This window comes from Salmo salar, chromosome ssa04, assembly GCF_905237065.1.
Source record: "Salmo salar chromosome ssa04, Ssal_v3.1, whole genome shotgun sequence".
NCBI lineage: Eukaryota > Metazoa > Chordata > Actinopteri > Salmoniformes > Salmonidae > Salmo > Salmo salar.
In genome coordinates, this window is record NC_059445.1 from 13006959 (window position 1) to 13030951 (window position 23993).

General features: G+C 42.0%; 1 protein-coding gene across 2 annotated transcripts; it reads right to left on the minus strand.

The window, feature by feature from the left end:
* Positions 1–60: 60 nt before the first annotated feature.
* On the minus strand, positions 61–19461 carry LOC106602338 (broad substrate specificity ATP-binding cassette transporter ABCG2). Of its 2 annotated transcripts, XM_045716527.1 has the most exons (16): positions 19358–19461; positions 16728–16975; positions 13375–13434; positions 13147–13261; positions 12793–12945; positions 11814–11971; positions 11203–11354; positions 10939–11037; positions 10016–10266; positions 6837–6919; positions 5308–5397; positions 4337–4461; positions 3854–4008; positions 2497–2586; positions 1377–1501; positions 61–829 (listed from the first exon to the last, which is right to left on the minus strand). In XM_045716527.1, the coding sequence occupies exons 2-16, from the start codon at positions 16955–16957 to the stop codon at positions 682–684; spliced, it is 2034 nt and encodes a 677-aa protein (XP_045572483.1). In that variant the 5' UTR covers positions 16958–16975; positions 19358–19461; the 3' UTR covers positions 61–681. The 2 variants fall into 2 exon arrangements, 1 of the variants encoding a protein (XP_045572483.1); XR_006769557.1 differs by lacking the exon at positions 61–829 and having other exon boundaries at positions 1692–2586.
* Positions 19462–23993: the final 4532 nt, after the last annotated feature.

Below are 23993 nucleotides of genomic sequence, written 5' to 3' on the forward strand. Positions count from 1 at the left end.
GTTGGTATCATTGATTTTGGCTATACATTGTTGGTAGGTACATAATTACCAGACGCAAGGTTACATGAAAATGTTTATAAAAGCATTGTTTCCAAAAACTAGTATAGATAAAAAGGTAATAAACACAATAGAAACAAACACTTAAATGATTACACACAAAAAAAGCACTAATAAAAGTCATTCATCATTTTTTACATATAAACATAATTCAACATCATTTTTCAAATAAATGAGTTCAGTTCCTCTATAAATAGAAACGATGAACTAAATTCCAAGGCATAGTCTCGTACTAGACTGGAACAAATGCTACTAAATACACAGCAGTCAACATGAGAACAATGGCTACTGGAGGGCAGAGATTCCACATTAATATTCATGTGGTGAAAATGTACATTAATGCATAGATATTGAACGTTAAAGTGACAGTTCAGACAAATTTCTCATTTACAGTGCTAGTGTAGCTAGTTCAGCAAAGCCAAAGCGTGGATTGCAGTCTCCACTTGTCCAGGAAATGAATATGTGAATATGTAATTTGGCTGAACTACCCATTTAACCTGTCTCAGTGCAAACCATAGGCACACTGCTTCATGTTATAACATATGTATGGAGAGAGAAACTACTGGCAGTTTGTCATTGATATAACCACAGAGGAGTGAATTGTAAGGCAAAGTAAGACACTTCTTATGTGAACTTCTTAATAAACCGCAGCTTCAGATAGGCGATGACCAGGAAAATTAGTGTCATTATCGCCAAGGCAACGTGGTTTTCCCATAGGCCCCATGTAGTGTATTCTATTCCTAGGTAGTCCAGGTATTGTTCCCCTGTGCACCTGGAATGAGATGGAGAGAGGACCAAACAAACGTTCACCACTGTGTATCTATGGGATCCCGTGGGCAGGCAAGGCTGGGTCACGTTAAATAGGAAGAAAGTGTTTTGAAACGGACTGAAACCTGAACCTGAACTAATTTGAGTTTTCAGCTGAAAAGGACTCTGTGGGTCAAATTTTATTGTGTCGTAGGATAATTATTGTTTATTCTCTAATGTATATTTTTTAATTGTATCAAATAATTCAGCCTTCGCTGCTATTGACACCCAGTAACGATGCCTTATTGAAATAAGCCATTCTCTCTCTACGGTAGGGGATCTAGCTAACACACAACCGCTGCTCCATCTACAATGACTTCCTCAGTAGATGGTGCTAGAGGTACTCCAGTGACCATAGGCACTACACTTAATGACAGCATGTATGTAGCCTACTGGTAATACTAGTTATATACCCTATAAACCGTATTTAAGTCAGCCAACATCTATCACTATTTCTAAGCAAAAAATATAAAGATAACTTCCACAGTGTGTGTGTGTGTTACGTTACTCACATCCCGAGAGCGTGAGTAGTGTTCATACTACAGTTGGTCATCATGCCAGAGCCAGGAGACATGGTGGTGTGAATGGCAGGGTCCTCACAGAACTTCAGCCCCACAAACTCGTTGATCTCCAGGGCCTAGTCATTAAGAAACGTTACAATACAGTTTTGTTATAGTATATAATATCATACTGTATATATTAATATTTACAACAATTCTATATGTAATGAATTGCGCTATGAAAGTTGAATAAATGATTCTAATTAATACAGTATGGCAACATTTCACTAGATCAATTAAGAGGTGGTGGCTGACTGAGGTACTTACTGTTAGACCGTAGCGAGGGATACTGAGGTACTTACTGTTAGACCGTAGCGAGGGATACTGAGGTACTTACTGTTAGACCGTAGCGAGGGATACTGAGGTATTTACTGTTAGACCGTAGCGAAGGATACTGAGGTACTTACTGTTAGACCGTAGCGAGGGATACTGAGGTACTTACTGTTAGACCGTAGCGAGGGATACTGAGGTACTTACTGTTAGACCGTAGCGAGGGATACTGAGGTACTTACTGTTAGACCGTAGCGAGGGATACTGAGGTACTTACTGTTAGACCGTAGCGAGGGATACTGAGGTACTTACTGTTAGACCGTAGCGAGGGATACTGAGGTACTTACTGTTAGACCGTAGCGAGGGATACTGAGGTACTTACTGTTAGACCGTAGCGAGGGATACTGAGGTACTTACTGTTAGACCGTAGCGAGGGATACTGAGGTACTTACTGTTAGACCGTAGCGAGGGATACTGAGGTACTTACTGTTAGACCGTAGCGAGGGATACTGAGGTACTTTCTGTTAGACCGTAGCGAGGGATACTGAGGTACTTACTGTTAGACCGTAGCGAGGGATACTGAAGTACTTACTGTTAGACCGTAGCGAGGGATACTGAGGTACTTACTGTTAGACCGTAGCGAGGGATACTGAGGTACTTACTGTTAGACCGTAGCGAGGGATACTGAGGTACTTACTGTTAGACCGTAGCGAGGGATACTGAGGTACTTACTGTTAGACCGTAGCGAGGGATACTGAGGTACTTACTGTTAGACCGTAGCGAGGGATACTGAGGTACTTACTGTTAGACCGTAGCGAGGGATACTGAGGTACTTCAACCAGGCCAGCCAGTTCATGATACTGGGCAGGTTCACCAGCAGACCTGAGAAGATCTGACAACACATCAATAAATATTAATTCACCAATGAGGATCCCCCCCCCTAAATTGCAATTTGACCAGGAAATTGCCATTTTACAAGACAGACCTGGTAAGATGGAAGGAGCCCAACAAGCAGAACAAGATACAATAATGTTATCGCCCCAAGGATCCAACACAGCCACAGAGAGAGAGTTGATCGGCAGGTAGCCTAGCGGTTAGAGAGGCGAGCCAGCAACCGGAGCGTTAAAGAGGCAAACCCGCAACCAGAGGGTTGCCAGTTCGGATCCCGGGTCTGACATGAAGTAATCTGTCAGGAAGAGAGCTGGCAACCGGAGGGTTGCTGTATAAAATCCTAGATGCTGTTTCCTGCCGTTTTGCCCTTGAGCAAGGCACTTAAACCCCCACAACAACAGCTCCCCGGGCGCCCAGTGTGGCAGCCCCCCGCATATCTACAAAACCTGGCGTGTATGCATATGGGTCTTTCAGAGGGGTGAGGTTAAAAGTCAAATTTCGGTTGGACCTTGTGTGCAATTGACCAATAAAGTGATCTTAATCTGATTTTAGTCTTAACACCACAGAACCTATCTAAAGATCAAACAGAAAGACAGACAATAACACCACAGATCCTATCTAAAGATCAAACAGAACGACAGACAATAACACCACAGATCCTATCTAAAGATCAAACAGAAAGACAGACAATAACACCACAGATCCTATCTAAAGATCAAACAGAAAGACAGACAATAACACCACAGATCCTATCTAAAGATCAAACAGAACGACAGACAATAACACCACAGATCCTATCTAAAGATCAAACAGAAAGACAGACAATAACACCACAGATCCTATCTAAAGATCAAACAGAACGACAGACAATAACACCACAGATCCTATCTAAAGATCAAACAGAAAGACAGACAATAACACCACAGATCCTATCTAAAGATCAAACAGAACGACAGACAATAACACCACAGATCCTATCTAAAGATCAAACAGAAAGACAGACAATTACACCACAGATCCTACATCACTTTAATCCGAGGCTAGAAAAGATGACGGCCATTCCCCACTGTAATATCCATGTGTAACCTTGGTATGCAACGCTAGCTTATATTTATGTCTATACATAACTAGCAAATAATACTAGTGGGACAGCGCTGAACTTGAACCATAACTGGCATTGCAATACAACTCAGGTGCACCCTGCGCGTCCCTGAGTACCCCACCGCGCGCATGTGGCCACCGCATTGCACCCTCGTCCCTACACTCACCATCATGAAGACGAAGCTGATGGTCATGAAGATGTTGGCCATTGCCACCACACTCTGGTCGGCAGAGATGGCCATGGTCATGGCGGTGGCTGTGTAGGCCACCAGGGTCACGGTGAACATGAAGATGAAGAAGGCTGCCGGAGTGGTTTTGAAACCTGCAGGAGAGACACACACTTGAATGTTAAGATCATTTCAGAGACTGGTATTGAGTGGTAGGGTACATGCCCCTCTGCAAAGAGGGTTTGAGAGCAGTTTTGACCTTTCTTGACCTTTTACTGTCTGTGCCATTACCGTCTCAAATCTAATTGTATTTGTCACGTACACAGTTTATACAGCAGGTATAAAGGTTGCAGGGAAATGCTTGTGTGCTAGCTACCTCAACATCTACTCTATGTCCCTCTCTACTTTCCTTCCATCTTGACAATTCAAATTTAATCTTCATAAATGCAAATGTCTCATTCCCATGTTGTGCATCCAACCCACCTATCATGAAGTAGGCCACGCAGCTGAAGATGATGGCGGGGATGGTGCGCAGGGTGATGATGTCAGACAGGATCTTGGACAGGAAGTAGACTGAGACTCTGTAATACCCGCTGATGTACTCATGGCTGTTGGGGACAACAAAGACAAGAAGTCTACATGAACTCATACTGAGTGGTTTATTTTCTAACTTCCTTGGCTAGGGCCATTTGGAACTAATGCTTGCCAGGGTATTTCATACTGAAAATGCTCATTTACAGAATAATTAGAAGTACAAAGTTCAAACAGTGAACCTAATGTAGCTGTAAACGAATGCTTGTTGGTCCATTTCACACTGATAAGTATTTAGGCAGAGACAGTGTATATATATATATAATAGAGAGATTGAGATTTGTTGTTTTATAATATATATTTTCTTCATTTTTCCTCCACTCCAGATGTCACGTCCTGACCAGTAAAGGGGTCATTTGTAATTGTAGTATGGCCAGGGCGTGGCAGGGGGTTTGTTATGTGTGTTTTGGGTTTTTTTGGGTCTAGGGGATTTTGGTTCTAGTTTTCTATTTCTATGTTTCTTTTTCTATGTGTGGCCAGGTATGGCTTCCAATCAGAGGCAGGTGTCTTTCGTTGTCTCTGATTGGAAGCCATACTTAGGCAGCCTGTTTTTCCTGTGTTTTTGTGGGTGGTTATTTTCTGTATAGCCTGTGTGCCTTACGGAACTGTTTCGTCATCTGTTTATTTTGTTTGAGTGTTCTCTCTAAATAAAGAAGGAAGATGGGCACTATACCCGCTGCGCCTTGGTCTGTCCCTTACGATGCTTATGACACCAGATCCAACCTTATACATACGAACAACAACTTACAGACACACACAATGACTACATCTCATCTGGCCAGACCCGCATGCTCACACCCCCATATTCTATATTTCAAAGAGACCAGGTTATAGTGGTGCCACTGGTCTACTACAGTACGTACACAAACAGCTTCCTCTCTGTGATGAAGAGTTCGGCAGCGGACAGCGTGCTGAAACATTGGTTGGTGGTGATGAAGAAAAGAGCACCAATCCTACAAGAGGGGAAACATCAAGTTATGACATGAAATCCTTATGTTCTGCCCAGTCATGCATGGAATGAAAGGGAGTAAACCCCTATTGAAATGAATGCTACATGTTTTGCTGTGTGTGTACTCCATCGGCCTTCAGACTAAAGGGACCAAGGGAGTGGAGTCATAGTGTAGGTCTAATTTGACGCAGACCTGGGTTCAAATACTATTTTAAATATCTCAATTACTTTCACATACATTCAAAGTGAGTATTCAGATACAGTTTATTTGAAAAGACAGGTAGTTTCATATTTTAATGTATTTGCAAATACACTTGGAAAGTATTTGTCAGTATTTTCAAAAACTATTTTCAAATACCTGGGTTAAATAAATGGGAGTGTATTTGAGTATTTGAAATACAATTTGGCAAACTATTTGTTTTTGTTTTTACAAATAACCATTCAAATACTCAATTAAAAGTAATTGTTTGGGCTATGTATTTGAAAATACTCAAATACACAGAAAAATACATTTCTAAATACTACATAACTCAAATACACATGTATTTGAACCCAGGTGTGATTGTACCAATAAAATAATGAGCAAAATCCTGATTATTGTAAGCAGATTAATACACTAGTTAAAGACTCTCTAATGTACTTGTCTTCTTGCTAAGTTGTGCACCGGGGCCTCCCACTCCTTTTTCTATTCTTGTTAGAGCCAGTTTGCGCTGTTCTGTGAAGGGAGTAGTACACAGTATTGTACGAGATCTTCAGTTTCTTGGCAATTTATCAAATGAAATAGCCTTCATTTCTCAGAACAAGAATAGACTGACGAGTTTCAGAAGAAAGTTCTTTGTTTCTGGCCATTTTGAGCCTGTAATTGAACCCACAAATGCTGATGCAAAAAATATACTATTTATTGCTTCTTTAATCAGAACAACAGTTTTCAGCTGTGCTAACATAATTGCAAAAGGGTTTTCTAATGATCAATTAGCCTTTTAAAATGATAAACTTGGATTAGCTAACACAACGTGCCATTGGAACACAGGAGTGATGGTTGCTGATAATGGGCCTCTGTACGCCAATGTAGATATTCCATTACAAATCAGCCGTTACCAGCTACAATACTCATTTACAACATTAACAATGTCTACACCGTATTTCTGATCAATTTGATGTTATTTTAATGGACAAAAAATGTGCTTTTCTTTCAAAAAACAAGGACATTTCTAAGTGACCCCAAACTTTTGAATGGTAGTGTAAATGTCTGCATTATCCCGTTATATCATCTCTCTCCCAAAGCAGAGTCATTTACTAACCTAACCTTTACAGACAGACATTGCCGTTGTTCTGCCCCATGGGTTCCCATCAGTTTCAGTCTACAGATGAATCGAAATCAGATCACCTTACAGCCCATTCTGAGATGGATTTAAGGTTTTGTGATAAAAATGGTTCCCCCACCTGTTCTGTATTCCACTCTGGTCGTCCTTCACCCCGAAGAAAATGGCACCCACAATAAGAGCCAGAAAAATGGTGACTCCCAGCTGCCCAAAAGAGAAACATCGTAAATTTAGTAGCTAGGTCAAAGGTCAGCAAATCAGACAATCATAACGTCATATTTTACATCATGACCCGCAATGCGCCGTGGCATTGGGGAGTAAACAATCTTATATGTCTGACAATTTGCCTTACACAACTGAGACTTCAGTCACATGAGGGAGCCCATTTTGATCAAAGGCCCAGGCACGTTTTAATGTAAACACATCTCTTTAGGTCTATAGAAAAAAGGGTTTAGCTCTCTCTCAGAGAAGAAAATAAGCTGACTTTCTTAAAATACAGTTACAGTGAGGGAAAAAAGTATTTGATCCCCTGCTGATTTTGTACGTTTGCCCACTGACAAAGAAATGATCAGTCTATAATTTTAATGGTAGGTTTATTTGAACAGTGAGAGACAGAATAACAACAAAAAAATCCAGAAAAACGCATGTAAAAAATGTTATAACATTATTTGCATTTTAATGAGGGAAATAAGTATTTGACCCCCTCTCAATCAGAAAGATTTCTGGCTCCCAGGTGTCTTTTATACAGGTAACGAGCTGAGATTAGGAGCACACTCTTATAAACCTACCATTAAAATCCTTGCAAGATCTCACCTCGTGGAGTTGCAATGATCATGAGAACAGTGAGGAATCAGCCCAGAACTACACGGTAGGATCTTGTCAATGATCTCAAGGCAGCTGGGACCATAGTCACCAAGAAAACAATTGGTAACACACTACGCCGTGAAGGACTGAAATCCTGCAGCGCCCGCAAGGTCCCCCTGCTCAAGAAAGCACATTTTTGTTTGCTTTGCCAATGAACGTCTGAATGACTCAGAGGACAACTGGGTGAAAGTGTTTTGGTCAGATGAGACCAAAATGGAGCTCTTTGGCATCAACTCAACTCGCCGTGTTTGGAGGAGGAGGAATGCTGCCTATGACCCCAAGAACACCATCCCCACCGTCAAACATGGAGGTGGAAACATTATGCTTTGGGGGTGTTTTTCTGCTAAGGGGACAGGACAGCTTCTCCGCATCAAAGGGACGATGGACGGGGCCATGTACCGTCAAATCTTGGGTGAGAACCTCCTTCCCTCAGCCAGGGCATTGAAAATGGGTCATGGATGGGTATTCCAGCATGACAATGACCCAAAACACACGGCCAAGGCAACAAAGGAGTGGCTCAAGAAGAAGCACATTAAGGTCCTGGAGTGGCCTAGCCAGTCTCCAGACCTTAATCCCATAGAAAATCTGTGGAGGGAGCTGAAGGTTCGAGTTGCCAAACGTCAGCCTCGAAACCTTCATGACTTGGAGAAGATCTGCAAAGAGGAGTGGGACAAAATCCCTCCTGAGATATGTGCAAACCTGGTGGCCAACTACAAGAAATGTCTGACCTCTGTGATTGCCAACAAGGGTTTTGCAAAGAAGTTCTAAGTCATGTTTTGCAGAGGGGTCAAATACTTATTTCCCTCATTAAAATGCAAATCATTTTATAACATTTTTGACATGCGTTTTTCTGGATTTTTTTGTTGTTATTCTGTCTCACACTGTTCAAATAAACCTGCCATTAAAATTATAGACTGATCCTTTCTTTGTCAGTGGGCAACGTACAAAATCAACAGGGGATCAAATACTTTTTTCACTACTATGTATCACTACTTCTCCTGGCCTTGCAGAGGCAAAGGGTCTAACCCTGATAGAACCTGATTAGTCCATTAAGAATCCTGATAGAACCTGATTAGTCTATTAAGAACCCTGATAGAACCGATTAGTCCATTAAGAACCCTGATAGAACCTGATTAGTCTATGAAGAACCCTGATAGAACCTGATTAGTCCATTAAGAATCCTGATAGAACCTGATTAGTCTATTAAGAACCCTGATAGAACCGATTAGTCCATTAAGAACCCTGATAGAACCTGATTAGTCCATTAAGAACCCTGATAGAACCTGATTAGTCCATTAAGAACCCTGATAGAACCGATTAGTCCATTAAGAACCCTGATAGAACCTGATTAGTCCATTAAGAACCCTGATAGAACCTGATTAGTCCATTAAGAACCCTGATAGAACCTGATTAGTCCATTAAGAATGTGGACATTCTTAAAACTAGGTATATTCCCACACAAACTACACCGAATCAGCGCTCTCCACACTCTCCCTCATCCATTCTCATCCACAGACCGGTAGTCCATGTTGGGTAAGAAAGAGAGAAAACAAAGAGAGAAAAGGTGAAATCTCCGGAGCGACATTTGTTTTAATCCTGACGATTTACATCTTATGACAGGCCTAACCGGCCCCAGCGCGGTTCCCAGGGTGAGAGGATAAGCTAATAAGGTTGAGCCTTTTTCACCTCATTCCCCAAGCCCCTCATGTGGAAGCCCAGCGCAGGTCATGGTGTGATCATGTGACAAAGGTCTGGGCCCTGGCCACTGGGGGGGGGGCTGCTGTGGCCAGATATGATATCACTTCAGTTCTAGGCCCGGAGAGGCAACAGCAGGGTCACAACAGTCAGCAAAGCTGATTAGCTAGGTCTCTAGCCCTCTATCCTTTAAGATCCAGACCCAGCCTGGGATTATTGTCAATTTACTATGAGGCCAATTAGCTGTTAATAATTCTTGAAGTGATATACTTCTGATGGCCTGTTGTTGCCTTGGATGACTAATGAGGGCACTAAGTCGTCAGAACTCCCTCCTCCCGCCAACTCCGTCACCCTTTAAGCGCAAAAGAGCTTGTTGTGAAGTGGAGAGTTAAGTACGTGGGCTGCAATTAAAAATCATACTATTCTCAAGTCACTTGCTCGGAGGGTAAGTCCGGTCATAAGGTTATTGGTGATAGGAGCGTAGCTAAATCCATTACCCTTTTATTCTGAGAATCCTCTCCCCACTGGGGTGTGTTTGAAATGAGTTTAGGGGACATTGGTACAGCACCTCTTAAACTTGAAACCCACAAATAGAAATCCGGTGACTATTGGTGTGTGTGTGCGTCTGTATCGGTGTGTGTGTGTGTGCGCGTCTGTATCGGTGTGTGTGTGTGTGTGTGCGTCTGTATCGGTGTGTGTGTGTGTGTGTGTGTGTGCGTCTGTATCGGTGTGTGTTCTAACCTGTGCGACGGAGGTCTGCGGGTTCAGCGCCAGGTTCCGTAAGGTTCTGCCTAGGACCCAGTGGAGCTGGGTGAAGAAGGAGCTGTTGTAGGTGATGGTACGGGACGTGGGCTTGGTGGTGTACTGCTTTCCCTGGGTGATCCTCTCCAGCTCGACCTGGGTGTCTCTGAAGTAGGAGCAGTTCCTGTACTCCTCCACTAGACGCTCCTCGATGGTCTGCCTGGAGCCACTCAGCTCCTCAAAGTCAATGTCTAGGATGGGAGAGAACCAAGAGTCAATACACACTGTTAAAGGTTGGAGACCATCCCCCCTTAATTCACCCATGACAACAACCCATTTTTCAATCCATACCCTTATCCTAAGTGCAAAAGACCCAGATACAAATTCATTGAAGTCCAGTCCGAGATCCGGCTGACTACTCCCATTGTACCAAAACGGTTCCTTCCACAATCCACACCAATAGTGTATGCCTGTCGCTATTAGCATTAGCCGTAGCCTCTCAAAGGCCAACAAATCCTACTGTACCAGTACAGATCAGAGGGTTTTTCACATTGAGCTGATAGGATTAACGGGGGTTATCCAACTGCCTGGCCTCCAGCCTCAGGCCCTAGCTGCGGCATCAGCCGCCCGCTCCCTCCAACCCCTGTCCCTGTCTGGGCAACGCCAAGCCTCCTGCACCCCTAATCTCACTGACCCAGGGGCAGATGTTTGTGTTAGAGTGCTGGGTCCCTTGTTCTTTTACTATGCTGCCAGGGCTCTAAGGCACCTTTCAGGTGCTTGCGAGACTTGGACTCATATACTGCACACTGTTTGTTAGTGTGTGTGTGTGTGTGTGTGTGTGTGTGTGTGTGTGTGTGTGTGTGTGTGTGTGTGTGTGTGTGTGTGTGTGTGTGTGTGTGTGTGTGTGTGTGTGTGAAAATGACCTTCTCCCTGAATCTTGTTCATAGCAGTGGCAGTAGAATCTCCGTTGATGACGTCTAGGAAGAAGTCGGCTGGGTTGTTGTGGGCCTCGCAGGCGTAACCTAGGATACAACAACACATGTGAACATTAGTCTCCCCTATATCAATCTCTATTCTGCTTTGTCCCGTTCAGGACTTTTACATCAATCTAACTTCCTTTATCTCTTAAACAACACAACAACGGTAGCTCCTTATATTTTGTGTGTAGTATTGATATTGAAGGTTACCTATGTCGGCGAAATAGTCCAGTGCATTCTGGGCCGGCCCATGGTACACCTGTTTGCCGCTAACTAGCAGGGTCAGGGAGTCGAACAGCCGGTAGATGGAGTAACGCGGTTGGTGGATGGACATGATGATGGTGCGTCCCTGATTGGCCATTCTAAAAGGAGATAAGACAATGAAAAAAGGTCTGGAGGTCTACATTTAACAGGGCAGTCAATAAGAAAGGTAGGACATTTAGAGGACAAATGTGGTGCAAATTAAACCGGGAAGGGAATAAGAAAAGCATCAAATATGAAATGTAGGATACTACTATTAACCCCACCCCATGAATCAATCGAAATTAAATTAAATCTCTTTCCTTCTTGGAATAGTAGTCCTATACCTTTTGAGCAGCAGCAGCACAGAGTTAGCGGTGCTAGCGTCCAGGGCCATTACAGTAACAGTTTAGAGCTACAGATACCTTTTGAGCAGCAGCAGAACAGAGTTAGCGGTGCTAGCGTCCAGGCCCGTTACAGTAACAGTTTAGAGCTACAGATACCTTTTGAGCAGCAGCAGAACAGAGTTAGCGGTGCTAGCGTCCAGGCCCGTTACAGTAACAGTTTAGAGCTACAGATACCTTTTGAGCAGCAGCAGGACAGAGTTAGCGGTGCTAGCGTCCAGGCCCGTGGTGGGTTCATCCAAGAAGAGAACAGAGGGGTCGATGATGAGCTCCATGCCGATGTTGGTCCTCTTCCTCTCCCCTCCAGAGATCCCCCGGATCATCTGGGTACCAACCTGGGGAGGAACACAATCACATCACATGATAGCCCTTGGACATCTATCATATGCTGTATGGAACCACAGCCTTGTATGACATGATAGCCCTCATATGGCCTGAAACCTTCAAAATGACATTGGAAGACATTGGTGAGAAGGAAGCAATTTTACTGCACATCTACAATGTGTATACAAAACATTAAGAACACCTGCTCTTTCCATGACATAAACTGACCAGGTGAATACAGGTGAAAGCTATGATCCCTTATTGATGTCACTTGTTAAATCCACTTCAATCAGTGTAGATTATGGGGAGGATACAGGTTAATTAAGGATTTCTAGGACTAGAGACAATTGAGAGATGGATTGTGTATATGTGCCATTCAGAGGGTGAACGGGCAAGACAAAAGATGCCTTTGAATGGGGTGTGGTGGTAGGTGCCAGGCGCACCAGTTTGAGTTTGTCAAGAACTGCAACGCTGCTGGGTTTTTCATGCTCAACAGTTTCCCGTGTGTATCAAGAATGGTCCACCACCCAAAAGACATCCAGCCAACTTGACACAACTGTGGGAAGCATTGGAGTCAACATGGGCCAGCATCCCTGTGTGTGGGGGGGTGCAACTCAATATTAGGAAGGTGTTTGGTATACTCACTGTATATAGTGGAGGGAAAATACTGTGGACGGTTTGATCATAGAGATCCTATTAAACTGCATTTAGTCCTACTCAAATTCAAATTCCTAATTCTATGGGTTTGACTCTCATAGGCTCATAAAACTATCATGAATTCAGTCCTGAACAGTCGTCTCAACATTTCCATTCTGTCTATGTTACAACGTACCTTAGCGTCGGCCACCTTGGTGAGGCCTAGCTCGGTGATGAGGTCGTTGACCCTGCCCTCCTTCTCTTTCTGGGGCACGGAGCGGGGCAGACGCAGCGCTGCAGAGAATCGCAGGTTCTCCCTCACCGTCAGAGTCCCCATCACCACATCGTCCTGGTGAGGTCACAGAGACAAAGGTCAGAAGTCACTGACTGGGGTAATATGGTCAGGAGCTTTGAAAAAGTACTGTAGCTACATGGTTCTTTTCCTGCTGTTGGACCCTAGAGTTTTGTTGTACATGTCTCCTTTGAATATGCTCTTCTAACTGCGCCATGGTCTCCGACAATATTTACAACAGGTAGCCAATAGACTTACCTGGACAACATAGCCGGAGAGGCACTTGAAGTTGGGTGGTTGTGGCACCCCGTCGATCAGCACCTCCCCTGAGAGACCAGAGGGGTCCTTCCTGGCTGCTAGAACGTCCAGGAACCTAACCATAACGTTAGATCAATAATCACTATGGCAACCTGTGGGACCTTTTTTTTTGTAACAAGCAATGTAATGCCGTTAAAGATAAACCGTTGTCATCAACAAAATACTCACGAGGACTTTCCACTTCCAGTGGGTCCTAGAATGGCATTTAGACCCGGTCTCATGATGCCACTGCAAGACAACGACAAAACGCATAAGATATTTTAAGATGCACTGAAACATTCCACATATTTACCATAATAAACATGTAATCAACACACATTGTGTTACATCATGTTTTATACCAATGAGAAGTGTAGCACTGTATTCTAAATTATGAAAGACTTACAAAAATCAATAAGAGTATAGGCCTACAGTTCAGAGTTGCAAATCAGTAAATGGATTTGGATATGTGTACACACAACTGAGTCATTCATAAGCACTTCAAACTGTTGGACTAAGTTAAGCAAATCAAAGCTAGATGAACCTAACATTGAATCAATACCAATAAAAAGGTCTGCACTCTTGGAATTGTGGCTATGAAAAGGAAATATGTTGATTTCATCTCAGAGGAACATTGAAGTGTTTTTCTCCGTAAACCACTTTCAGAATTGTGAAAAGCTGATTAAGGACCAAGAATTATAGGACAGAACTTTTATCATCAAACAAAATGCTAGATTTATAGCACCTTATGACATACTTACGACAGGTTTATGGCACCCATTCATGTCATGGGCAAAGCATTTTTGTCATCTACTTTCTATACTCACAATGTTACGCAAATGTCTTATCAAATCATTACATACGGCGGGCAAAAGTTATCACGCCAGTCCAGCAAGTTGATCAAGTGTCAAGGGCTTGTGTTTTTAATGTGTGAACATTGTCTCTATAGCATAGTCATACACACGGAAGAATCACAAGTGTGACAGAGTGAAAAGGAGGAGGTTTGGTTCTCCAATTAACCGATTCAAACAGCACAAAGAATACGCTGAACACAAAGACCTCCAACAATCTGAGAAAGAAATGATCAATACCAATGTATAATGGTCCAAAACAAGAATACAGAATCACATCTTGTGATTCCACAAAGAACATTTGCACAATTGGTATTAAAAAGCATCTGTCATATAAAAACAGAATTAAAAAGCTGAATTATAAAGGCTTGTAGTGTAGAATCACGTGACAGCATTTAATTTGGTTCCTTGGCAGCCTGCTCCACAGTGCATCAAAGAGATTACAGGCAAGAAACCATGCTTAATATCATATAATTAACACTAGGGGAAACGGACCAAAACTTGTGTGAAATTACACATTCCTCCCTGGGAAATGTCAAGTACATTTAATGCCATCAGAAAAAAAAGACATTTGAATTTTCCGCTGCACTATTGTTCATTGTGGTCTGAGTATGCTAGCCCTAATCTCAAATGGAGAGGCCTGTATGTTTTGTCAACTTGTGTTAATGATCTCTCTCCCTCTTTTGGTTTCACTTCACTTTCACGCTCTCTCTGACACACACACACACACACACACACACACACACACACACACACACACACACACACACACACACACACACACACACACACACACACACACACACACACACACACACACACACACACACAAAACCTCTTCATGAGCATTGGAGAGACAGCGAACTTAATTCCTATAATTGAGTTACATCCATCAATGACACTCACAAGCATTCCTAATTTGTTGACACTCCCTTAATTCACTAGTAAAGGGGCAGTGGTGAAAAAGTACCCAGTTGTCATACTTGAGTAAAAGTAAAGATACCTTAGTAGAAAATGACTCAAGTAAAAGTCGACCAGTAAAATACTACTTGAGTAAAAGTCTAAAAGTATTTGATTTTAAATATACTTAAGTATCGAAAGTAAATGGAATTGCTAAAATGTACGTAAGTATCAAAAGTATAAATTATTTCAAATTCCTTATATTAAGCAAACCAGACGGCACAATTTTCTCATTTTTTTGTTGTTGACGGACAGCAGAGGCACACTCCAACACATCATTTACAAACAAAGCATCTATGTTTAGTGAGTCCGCCAGATCAGAGGCAGTAGGGATGACCAGGGATGTTCTCTGTGTGTGAATGAGACCATTTTCCTGTCAAAATATAACGAGTACTTTTGCGTGTCAGGAAAAATGTATGGAGTAAAAAGTACATTATTTTATATAGGAATGTAGTGAAGTAAAAGTAAAAGTTGGCAAAAATATGTAAAGTAAAGATACCCCCAAAAATTACTTAAGTAGTACTTTAAAGTATTTTTTACTTAAGTACTTTACACCACTGTAAAGGGGTGTGGAGGTGGGCAGGAATACACTGAGGCTGTATCAAGAGAGACATAAGCAAACGAGCTCAACCAATAAATCCACATCGAATTAACTTCATAATCCCCAAATGTAATTGGGTGGTCAAAGTGTATATTAACTTCAGGTCCACTAGCATTTTGGCGTGTGTGTGTGTGTGTTATTGTAGCTAGTTATTGAGTATTTTTACATGCACAGTAATAATTTGATATTAAACTGATTAATGGCAGTAGGCAGATTATGCAATAGCCATGTAAACACCTTACTCTGCTTATCTTAAATCGGCGTAAGGTCAAAATCGAAGTAAGCATATGCCGATAAAAAAAAACTGGTTTTCTGAGCAATCTTTTTAATTATTAGGACATGTAAACGCCTTAAATCGGGCGTTCCAGCAGTGTATTTGATCTGCGCATATGCCAGCACCAGCCGAGCGAGCCTCCTTCTTTAGCGAGAGTGAAGTGAGTTTGGGACAACTGAATGTATGAGACTCAGAATCAAATATGCTTCCAAAAAATAACATGGTCGCTGTGGTTGAATGTTAATTTTAAATGCCGATTTTCTGCATTTAACAGAGTGCCATCAGGTAACCTGACATCAGATGTGCCCATGTAAACATGATTATTAGGGAAATCGTTCTTCTTGCAAAGCATGTAAACATTTTCATCAAACTATTATATTAATCTGACTATCCACAATAATCACCTTATTGTGTGCATGTAACCTTACTCATTGTATGCCATTTAGCAGACGCTTTTATCCAAAGGGACTTACAGTCATGTGTGCATACATTTTTCATATGAGTGGCCCCAGCGGGAATCAAACCTTTAGCCTTGGCGTTGCATGCTCTACCAACTGAGCCACACAAGACTGTGTGTGTGTGTGTGTGTGTGTGTGTGTGTGTGTGTGTGTGTGTGTGTGTGTGTGTGTGTGTGTGTGTGTGTGTGTGTGTGTGTGCATGTGCATGCATGTGATGAAACTCCCATTAATCATCCACTAGTCAATTAGTATCACTAAAACTTGTGCGTTTGGGCATGTTTCAAGGTGGAAGCCTGTGTGTAGAATACATGAGAGTGTGTGTGCATCTTTGAAAGTGTGTGTTTGTCTCCTTGTGTCTGTGTGTACATGAGACCAAAGGATCCACTAACTCCACTCACTTGAGGTCCACCAGTATCTCCCTGGCAGTGTTCTTCCTCTTGCAGAGCGGTCCAGTCTTCAGCTTCACCTTGTACTGGATGCTGTGGAAACTGACCGTGGAGCCCCGGGGCTGCAGCTTGTTCAGCTCCACCATGGTGCTGCTGGTTATGACCTTGGTCCTGGGCGTCCCGTTGGTGGATGTGACGTCTTCAGTCATGGCAACGCTGATGTGATTGGCTCGATCGGTCATTATCTGCAGGGGTGAGACCTGTGGGGATTGGTCAAGGGATAGGTCTGAAATTGATACACTATTTTCCTCGTGTAGTGCACTACTCAAATCAAATGTTATTGATTGCGTGCACATACTTTGCAGATGTTATCACAGGTGCAGCGAAATGCTTGTATTTCTAGCTCAGACAGTGCAGTAATATCTAACAATACACACAAATCTCTCAAAATAAAAAGAAAGGTATTAAGAAATATCATGACGAGCAAGTCAGAGTCCGGAATATAAATATATATGTATATGATAGTGTGTATAAACATTATGGACAGTATATGAATAGAAAAGGTGTGTACAGCTGTAATTATATAAGATGAGCCTTGACTAGAATACAGCATATACATATGAAGTAGGTAAAACAGTATGTAAACATTATTAAAGTGACCAGTGTTCAATGACTATGTACATAGGGCAGCAGTCTCTAAGGTGCAGGGTTAAGTACCGGGTGGTAGTCGGCCAGTAACAGTGACTTAAGTTCAGGGCAGGGTACTGGACAGAGGCTGGCTAGTGGTGACTATTTAATAGTCTGATGGCATGGAGATAGAAGCTGTTTTTCAGTCTCTTGGTCCCAGCTTTGATGCACCTGTACTGTCTCCACTTTCTAGATGGTAGCGGGTGAACGGGTTGTGGCTCGGGTGGCTGAGGTCCTTTATGATCTTCTTCTCCTTCCTGTGACACCGGGCGCTGTAGATGTCTTGTAGGGCAGGCAGTGTAGAAAGCCCTGTGGTTGCGGACGGTGCAATTGCTGTACCAGGAGGTGATACAGCCTGACAGGATACTCTCAATGGTGCATCTGTAGAAGTTTGTGAGGTTCTTAATGTCCAAGCTGTTGGGTCTTAAGGGCTGTTGCACCTTCTTCACCACACTGTCTGTGTGGATGGACCATTTCAGGTTGTCAGTGATGTGCACGCCGAGGAACTTGATGCTTTCCACCCTCTCCACTGCTGCCCCGTCGGGGTGGATGGGGCGTGCTCTCTCTGCTGTCTCCTGAAGTCCACGATCAGCTCCTTTGTTTTGTTGACTTTGAGGGAGGGGTTATTTCCCTGGCACCACTCCCCTCACCTCATCCCTGTAGGTTGTCTCGTCGTTGTTGGTAAATCAGGCCCACCACTGTCGTGGCATCTGCAAACTTGATGATTGAGTTACTTCTGACCAAAGTGATTCAGGTCAAAAGAAGTGCACTACTGTATGGAGAATAAATAGGGTGTCACTTAATTTGAGATTTAGAGTGGATAAATAGAAGGACTTTTAATGTGTTTTATTGATGCCTTTAGGACATACTTTGGTGTATGAATCTGAGAGCTTCAAGTAAGGGAGGGATATACTGTAGAGACAAACTTCAGACTTTTAGGAAGAGTGATACATATTTATCATTACGCAATACATTTAGATGTGGAGAAGTGGAAACATTGGGCACATTGTCTGCATATCTGAGCACATTTAATTAGGATCAGTCTAAATGAATGTCATGCGACCTTTGTGGTGGACTGGTACATAGAGAGAAAGAAGCTCGAGAGACGGAGAGAGAAGCTTGAGTGAGAGAAGCGCTCCAGAGAGAAGCAATAGAGAACAGCTAGAGTGAGGAGAGACACCCAATCGCTTTCAAATGCCGTTATAAATACATTATACCACTCTAAATACCTCTGCTCTGGGATACGCTTGTTGAAGACAAATTAAACCAAATAATTGTATCTATTTAATCCTATAGGAATGTATAGACACTGGAAAACAGTATACTCGTCCAATGAGCAGACCAGCGTTGAAATTTAGTTAGTTGGACCACTTTCCACATGTACATACATTGTGCTTACTTTTTTTTACCACCCTCTCTTAGCATAATTGCTACAAATGTATATCATAGCCTAGGCTACTTTAAAACTATATATTCATGTTTTACCATGACTGAAGATAGCCATTCTTGGAAATATGATTTCTGAATGGTTTGAATTGGTGACCATAATTGTTCAACTGGGAATGCAATGCATGGATGACTAAGTAACGTTAGGTTGTTTCTGCCTGAAAAAAAAGTATGTAGCCTTCATTTCCTAGACGTAAAGTAAACAACAATATTTAATTGTACAAAAATGGTCAAAGTCAATGTTTTCTTTTACCAAACACGCATGCAGTGGAGTGGGGTCTTTTACAAAAACTTGAACAAAATTGAATCATCGTCTGGAACTAAAAGATAATCGGCGCCCGCTATTTTTTATATAATACTAGCATGTAGAAGCAGGATGTTACTAAAGAATTGACCGAAGAGGATCACGTCACTGTTATGCATGGCATTTAGCCTTCAAATAATGTAGCAAATTTAGCCTAAAATAAAATATATCCCATCTGAAAATATCATGCAAAACGGATACATACCCGCCTGTAAACTTTGAAATTGCTACAGTCCTCTCAGTTCTGGTACTCGAAAAGACCGAACCAAGCCACGAGTGTGACCAACGATCCGCTTTGGCCAATGAATTTATACTACAGGTATTCAATAAGAGAAGCGGCTATGGAAAAATCTCAATACATACTCTTCGCCTAATCTCTCCTCGGCCTCCTTCTCAAAACTCATTGGAGGAGAAGGTCAGAGGGGCGGGACCTCTGGCTTTCTCATCCAATGGGTTTTGAGAAGGAGGCGAGGCGAGAGGGCGCGAAGGTATATATAATTGAGATCATCCCTATGACAGTATGGGCGCCTCCCAAACCGAGCCATGCCGTTAAATTGTGCAAAGCGTGTGCATGAATGGTTCAACAAGGACATTGGCAATTAAGCATGGGCAAATAAGCATTTCTTAATTATTGCAACATTTTCAATAGAACCCCTTTCTCTTTCAATTGCTCTCACACGTATCTAGAGCACAACCCCAGGACTACGAATGACATTTCATTTAAGTGGATTTCAATAGAAAATTAAATAAGTTGAAAGGACTGTATAAAAATGACTATATTTATACTGTTTGTCACACTGTGTATTCACATAGACCTACTGTATTCTTCACATAGCTCATTGTAATTTATCTCGGGCTATTGCTTTACATTGATTACATTTTGTTACACTGTTTATTATTTATACATTGGATTCTCGACATAGCTCACTGTATCTACTGCTGTCCGAGGTGACACCACAGGTCCCAAAGTAGCGTGGCAAAAATATAATACAATTCTGAGGCCCGTAGTTTTACCTGATCTGGTAACCTAAGCAGGTAAAACTCCGGACCTTAAATGGCATGACGTAATTCATCTGTTGTAAAAAGGTTTCATATGGGCTATGATGGGACCAGAGTTTTTCTAATCATGTCAAAGGGTTTTAAAAAAACTCCTGGAAAAACTCCTGGCCTTGATGAGTATGAAAACCCTGTCAAACTACAGCAACCTTGTATTTGTTCATATTAATTATACATTAATTACGTTTTAAAGGACTAGGGGGGGGGTTCCTAGACACAGACACAGAGAAAGCAACATGATTGGACAATAAAACTCACATGGCTGAGCTTGCTTTAGGCAGGTTTGCATCGTGTAGTACTGCCCAGTGGTAGGCATAATTAAACATGTATTCACAGTCTATGACAGCTATTGTGTTAATTAATTCCCGTTAATCCTTTTGGATCGAAAAAGTATAGATAGCCTAGTCAGCCCAGGTTTGAAGATAAACCAAATGTAATCCCATTCACGTTCTCACAAACAAATGGGCTATACATATACAACGTTTGATAGCGCTTCGTTTACCCTGGCCAGAGAGACAGGGCGCATAGTAATGTTAATGTTTAGGTATTTAGACTGCTTTATTTATGTAACAGTTAATGCTTGTGTCGGCATTTATGTAACAGTTTTTGCTTGTGTCGGCATTTATGTAACAGTTATTGCTTGTGTAGGGGGGAGTGATGTGTTATCAAGCTTGCTAAGTACCAGAGGAAAGTAGAGAGCGCGCCTTGAGCTATCGCGCGACCTGCGATTTTCGTGAATCAAGACACGCAAAGCGCTGCAGCAGCACTCCGATATGAAGGACATAACAATTGTGTGCGAGTTGACAAATCTTTTTAATGCTAAGCGTCGATATATTTTATTAAACTAAATCAGTTGCCTCTACACTTGATTAAAAAGTGTTGTGGCAAATACCGCCTCCTCCTCGCCGCAAGTTTTCCTGTGGCCCTGACTGCTGTAGGTCTCTACATATCATTCTAAGTAGTCTATATATTTATGGTGTATATAGGCATAGATTGCATTTGGATTACTGATACTGTGTTATTTGGGTTGTCAACTGGATTCGTTCTTACGTTCGTGATTTCTTCTTTTGAATATTATTTATGTAGACCTACTTGTTAGACATTTTTGCTGCACTGTTAGGCGCTATAGTAACACAAGCAATTCCCTGCACCCGCTAACATCTGCTGCTGGGAAGCAATCACTTCAAAACATTTCAGTAATCACACACATACTCATTTATATCTTTCATAAAGACAAAACAACATCTTCCGATTCTACACTTCCTAAACAAACACATCCAGAGTATCACACACCAATAACGTAAGATATGTCTGGAACGCAGTCCTTCACAGTCAACACCATAAACTAGTAATGGCAAAGGCCCAACTATGTTGACTCAGTGTAACACCTCATACTTTGCTCAGGAATGACCACAGCTGTCTCTTTAGAGAAGAGGAAAGGTGACGGATGACAATTCATGCTAATACACATTGAGGAAACAAGCAGAGAGAGCTGGAGTCACCAGTTTGTCGGCATTATGACAGCTCTCTCACGACATCACGTATCTCAGTAGCCAAGACAAGGAGGGACCCAGGGTGCATTCTGCTACCCGTGGTGTGTGTGTTTGTGACTTATTTCTGGTTTGCTTTTTATGTGGTTGTGTAAACATGGGCTTAGCTGATAAGAGAAAAGGGAGGGTAAGGTAAGGTATAAGAAAGTAAATACTTCCCAGTTACAGTCGGAAATCATCAATCAATTCATAACCAGTTTCATAACGCCAGATTATGAAAATTATTAAACAGTCCATCAGCATTTCATAACATTTTGAAAAAGGACAAATAAATAAAAAAAATCAGTTTCCCCATCAAATTGTTGTTGATATTTCAATTCAGAACAAATTCATCAAGTAAAAACATATATATTTTACTAGAGACTATGACGATGGCATCAACATCTAATCAAATCAAAGTTTATTGGATACAGGTGTACAGTAGTGAAACGCTTACTCTAACTCTCCTCGACAATTAAGTACAATATCAATATCAATCAAGAATCAAATGCCAAATAAAAAGTCAAAAATAACAACTATTAAAAAAAAGCTGAAGGTGAAAAAAGCTATTAAAAACTCTTTGAGATGTATTATATACAGTAGGATTTATAAAATATGCTATGTCAAATTATGATGACTTTTATACAAGTAATAAAGTGAGACGTGACTTGGTTTCTCTGTGTACATCAATGATGTTGCTCTTGCTGCTGGTGATTCTCTGATCCACCTCTACGCAGACGACACCATTCTGTATACTTCTGGCCCATCTTTGGACACTGTGTTAACAAACCTCCAGACGAGCTTCAATGCCATACAACTCTCCTTCCGTGGCCTCCAACTGCTCTTAAATGCAAGCTAAACTAAATTCATGCTCTTCAACCGATCGCTGCCCGCACGTCTAGCATCACTACTCTGGACGGTTCTGACTAGAATATGTGGACAACTACAAATACCTAGGTGTCTGGTTAGACTGTAAACTCTCCTTCCAGACTCACATTAAGCATCTCTAATCCAAAATTACATCTAGAATCGGCTTCCTATTTCGCAACAAAACATCCTTCACTCATGCTGCCAAACATACCCTCGTAAAACTGACTATCCAACAGATCCTTGACCTCGGCGATGTAATTTACAAAACAGCCCCCAACACTCTACTCAGCAAACTGGATGTAGTCTATCACAGTGCCATCCGTTTTGTCACCAAAGCCCCATATACTACCCACCACTGTGACATGTACGCTCTCGTTGGCTGGCCCTCGCTTCACATTCGTCGCCAAACCCATTGGCTCCAGGTCATAAAACGCTAGGTAAAACCCTGCCTTATCTCAGCTCACTGGTCACAATAGCAACACCTACCCATAGCATGCGCTCCAGCAGGTATATTTCACTGGTCACCCCCAAAGCCAACTCCTACTTTGGCCGCCTTTCCTTCCAATTCTCTGCTGCCAATGACTGGAACGAATTGCAAAAATCACTGAAGCTGGAGACATCACCCTCACTAACTTTAAGCATCATCTGTCAGAGCAGCTTACCGATCATTGCACCTGTACATAGCCCATCTGTAAATAGCCCACCTAACTACCTCATCCCCATGTTATTTTTTGTTGTTGTTGCTCCTTTGCACCCCAGTAGCTCTACTTGCACATTCATCTTCTGCACATCTATCACTAAATTGTAATTATTTTGCCACTATGACCTTTTTATTGCCTTACCTCCCTAATCTTACATTTTCAGACACTGTATATAGACTTTTCTATTGTGTTATTGACCGTAGTACGCTTGTTTATCCCATGTGTTGTTTGTGTCGCACTGCTTTGCTTTATCTTGGCCAGGTCGGAGTTGTAAATGAGAACTTGTTCTCAACTGGCCTACCTGGTTAAATAAAGGTGAAAAAAAGAAAAAAAAAGTAGCTTACATAAAGTTATAATGATAATAATAATAATACAAGGTAACACAACAAATAGCAAGAGGGGCGATACAATCTATTTAATTGACAAAAGGATACAGCAGGTGTAGAAAACAGTTGTTTAGTGGAGATATTCTATATTTGGTCCAAAGTGCAAGGGATATGCAAGAGGCACTCCCTGACAAAACAAACCAGAATTTTCATGAGCATTCGTGAGACTGACTAATGCATGCGTGCATTCATGAGGCGAGCCCGCACGCCAATGTACACCATAGCTAGAAGCGTTCCCACCCACATCAACTTTGATACACATCTGAAGACTGCATGAGGACACAGGTGAATGTGAACTT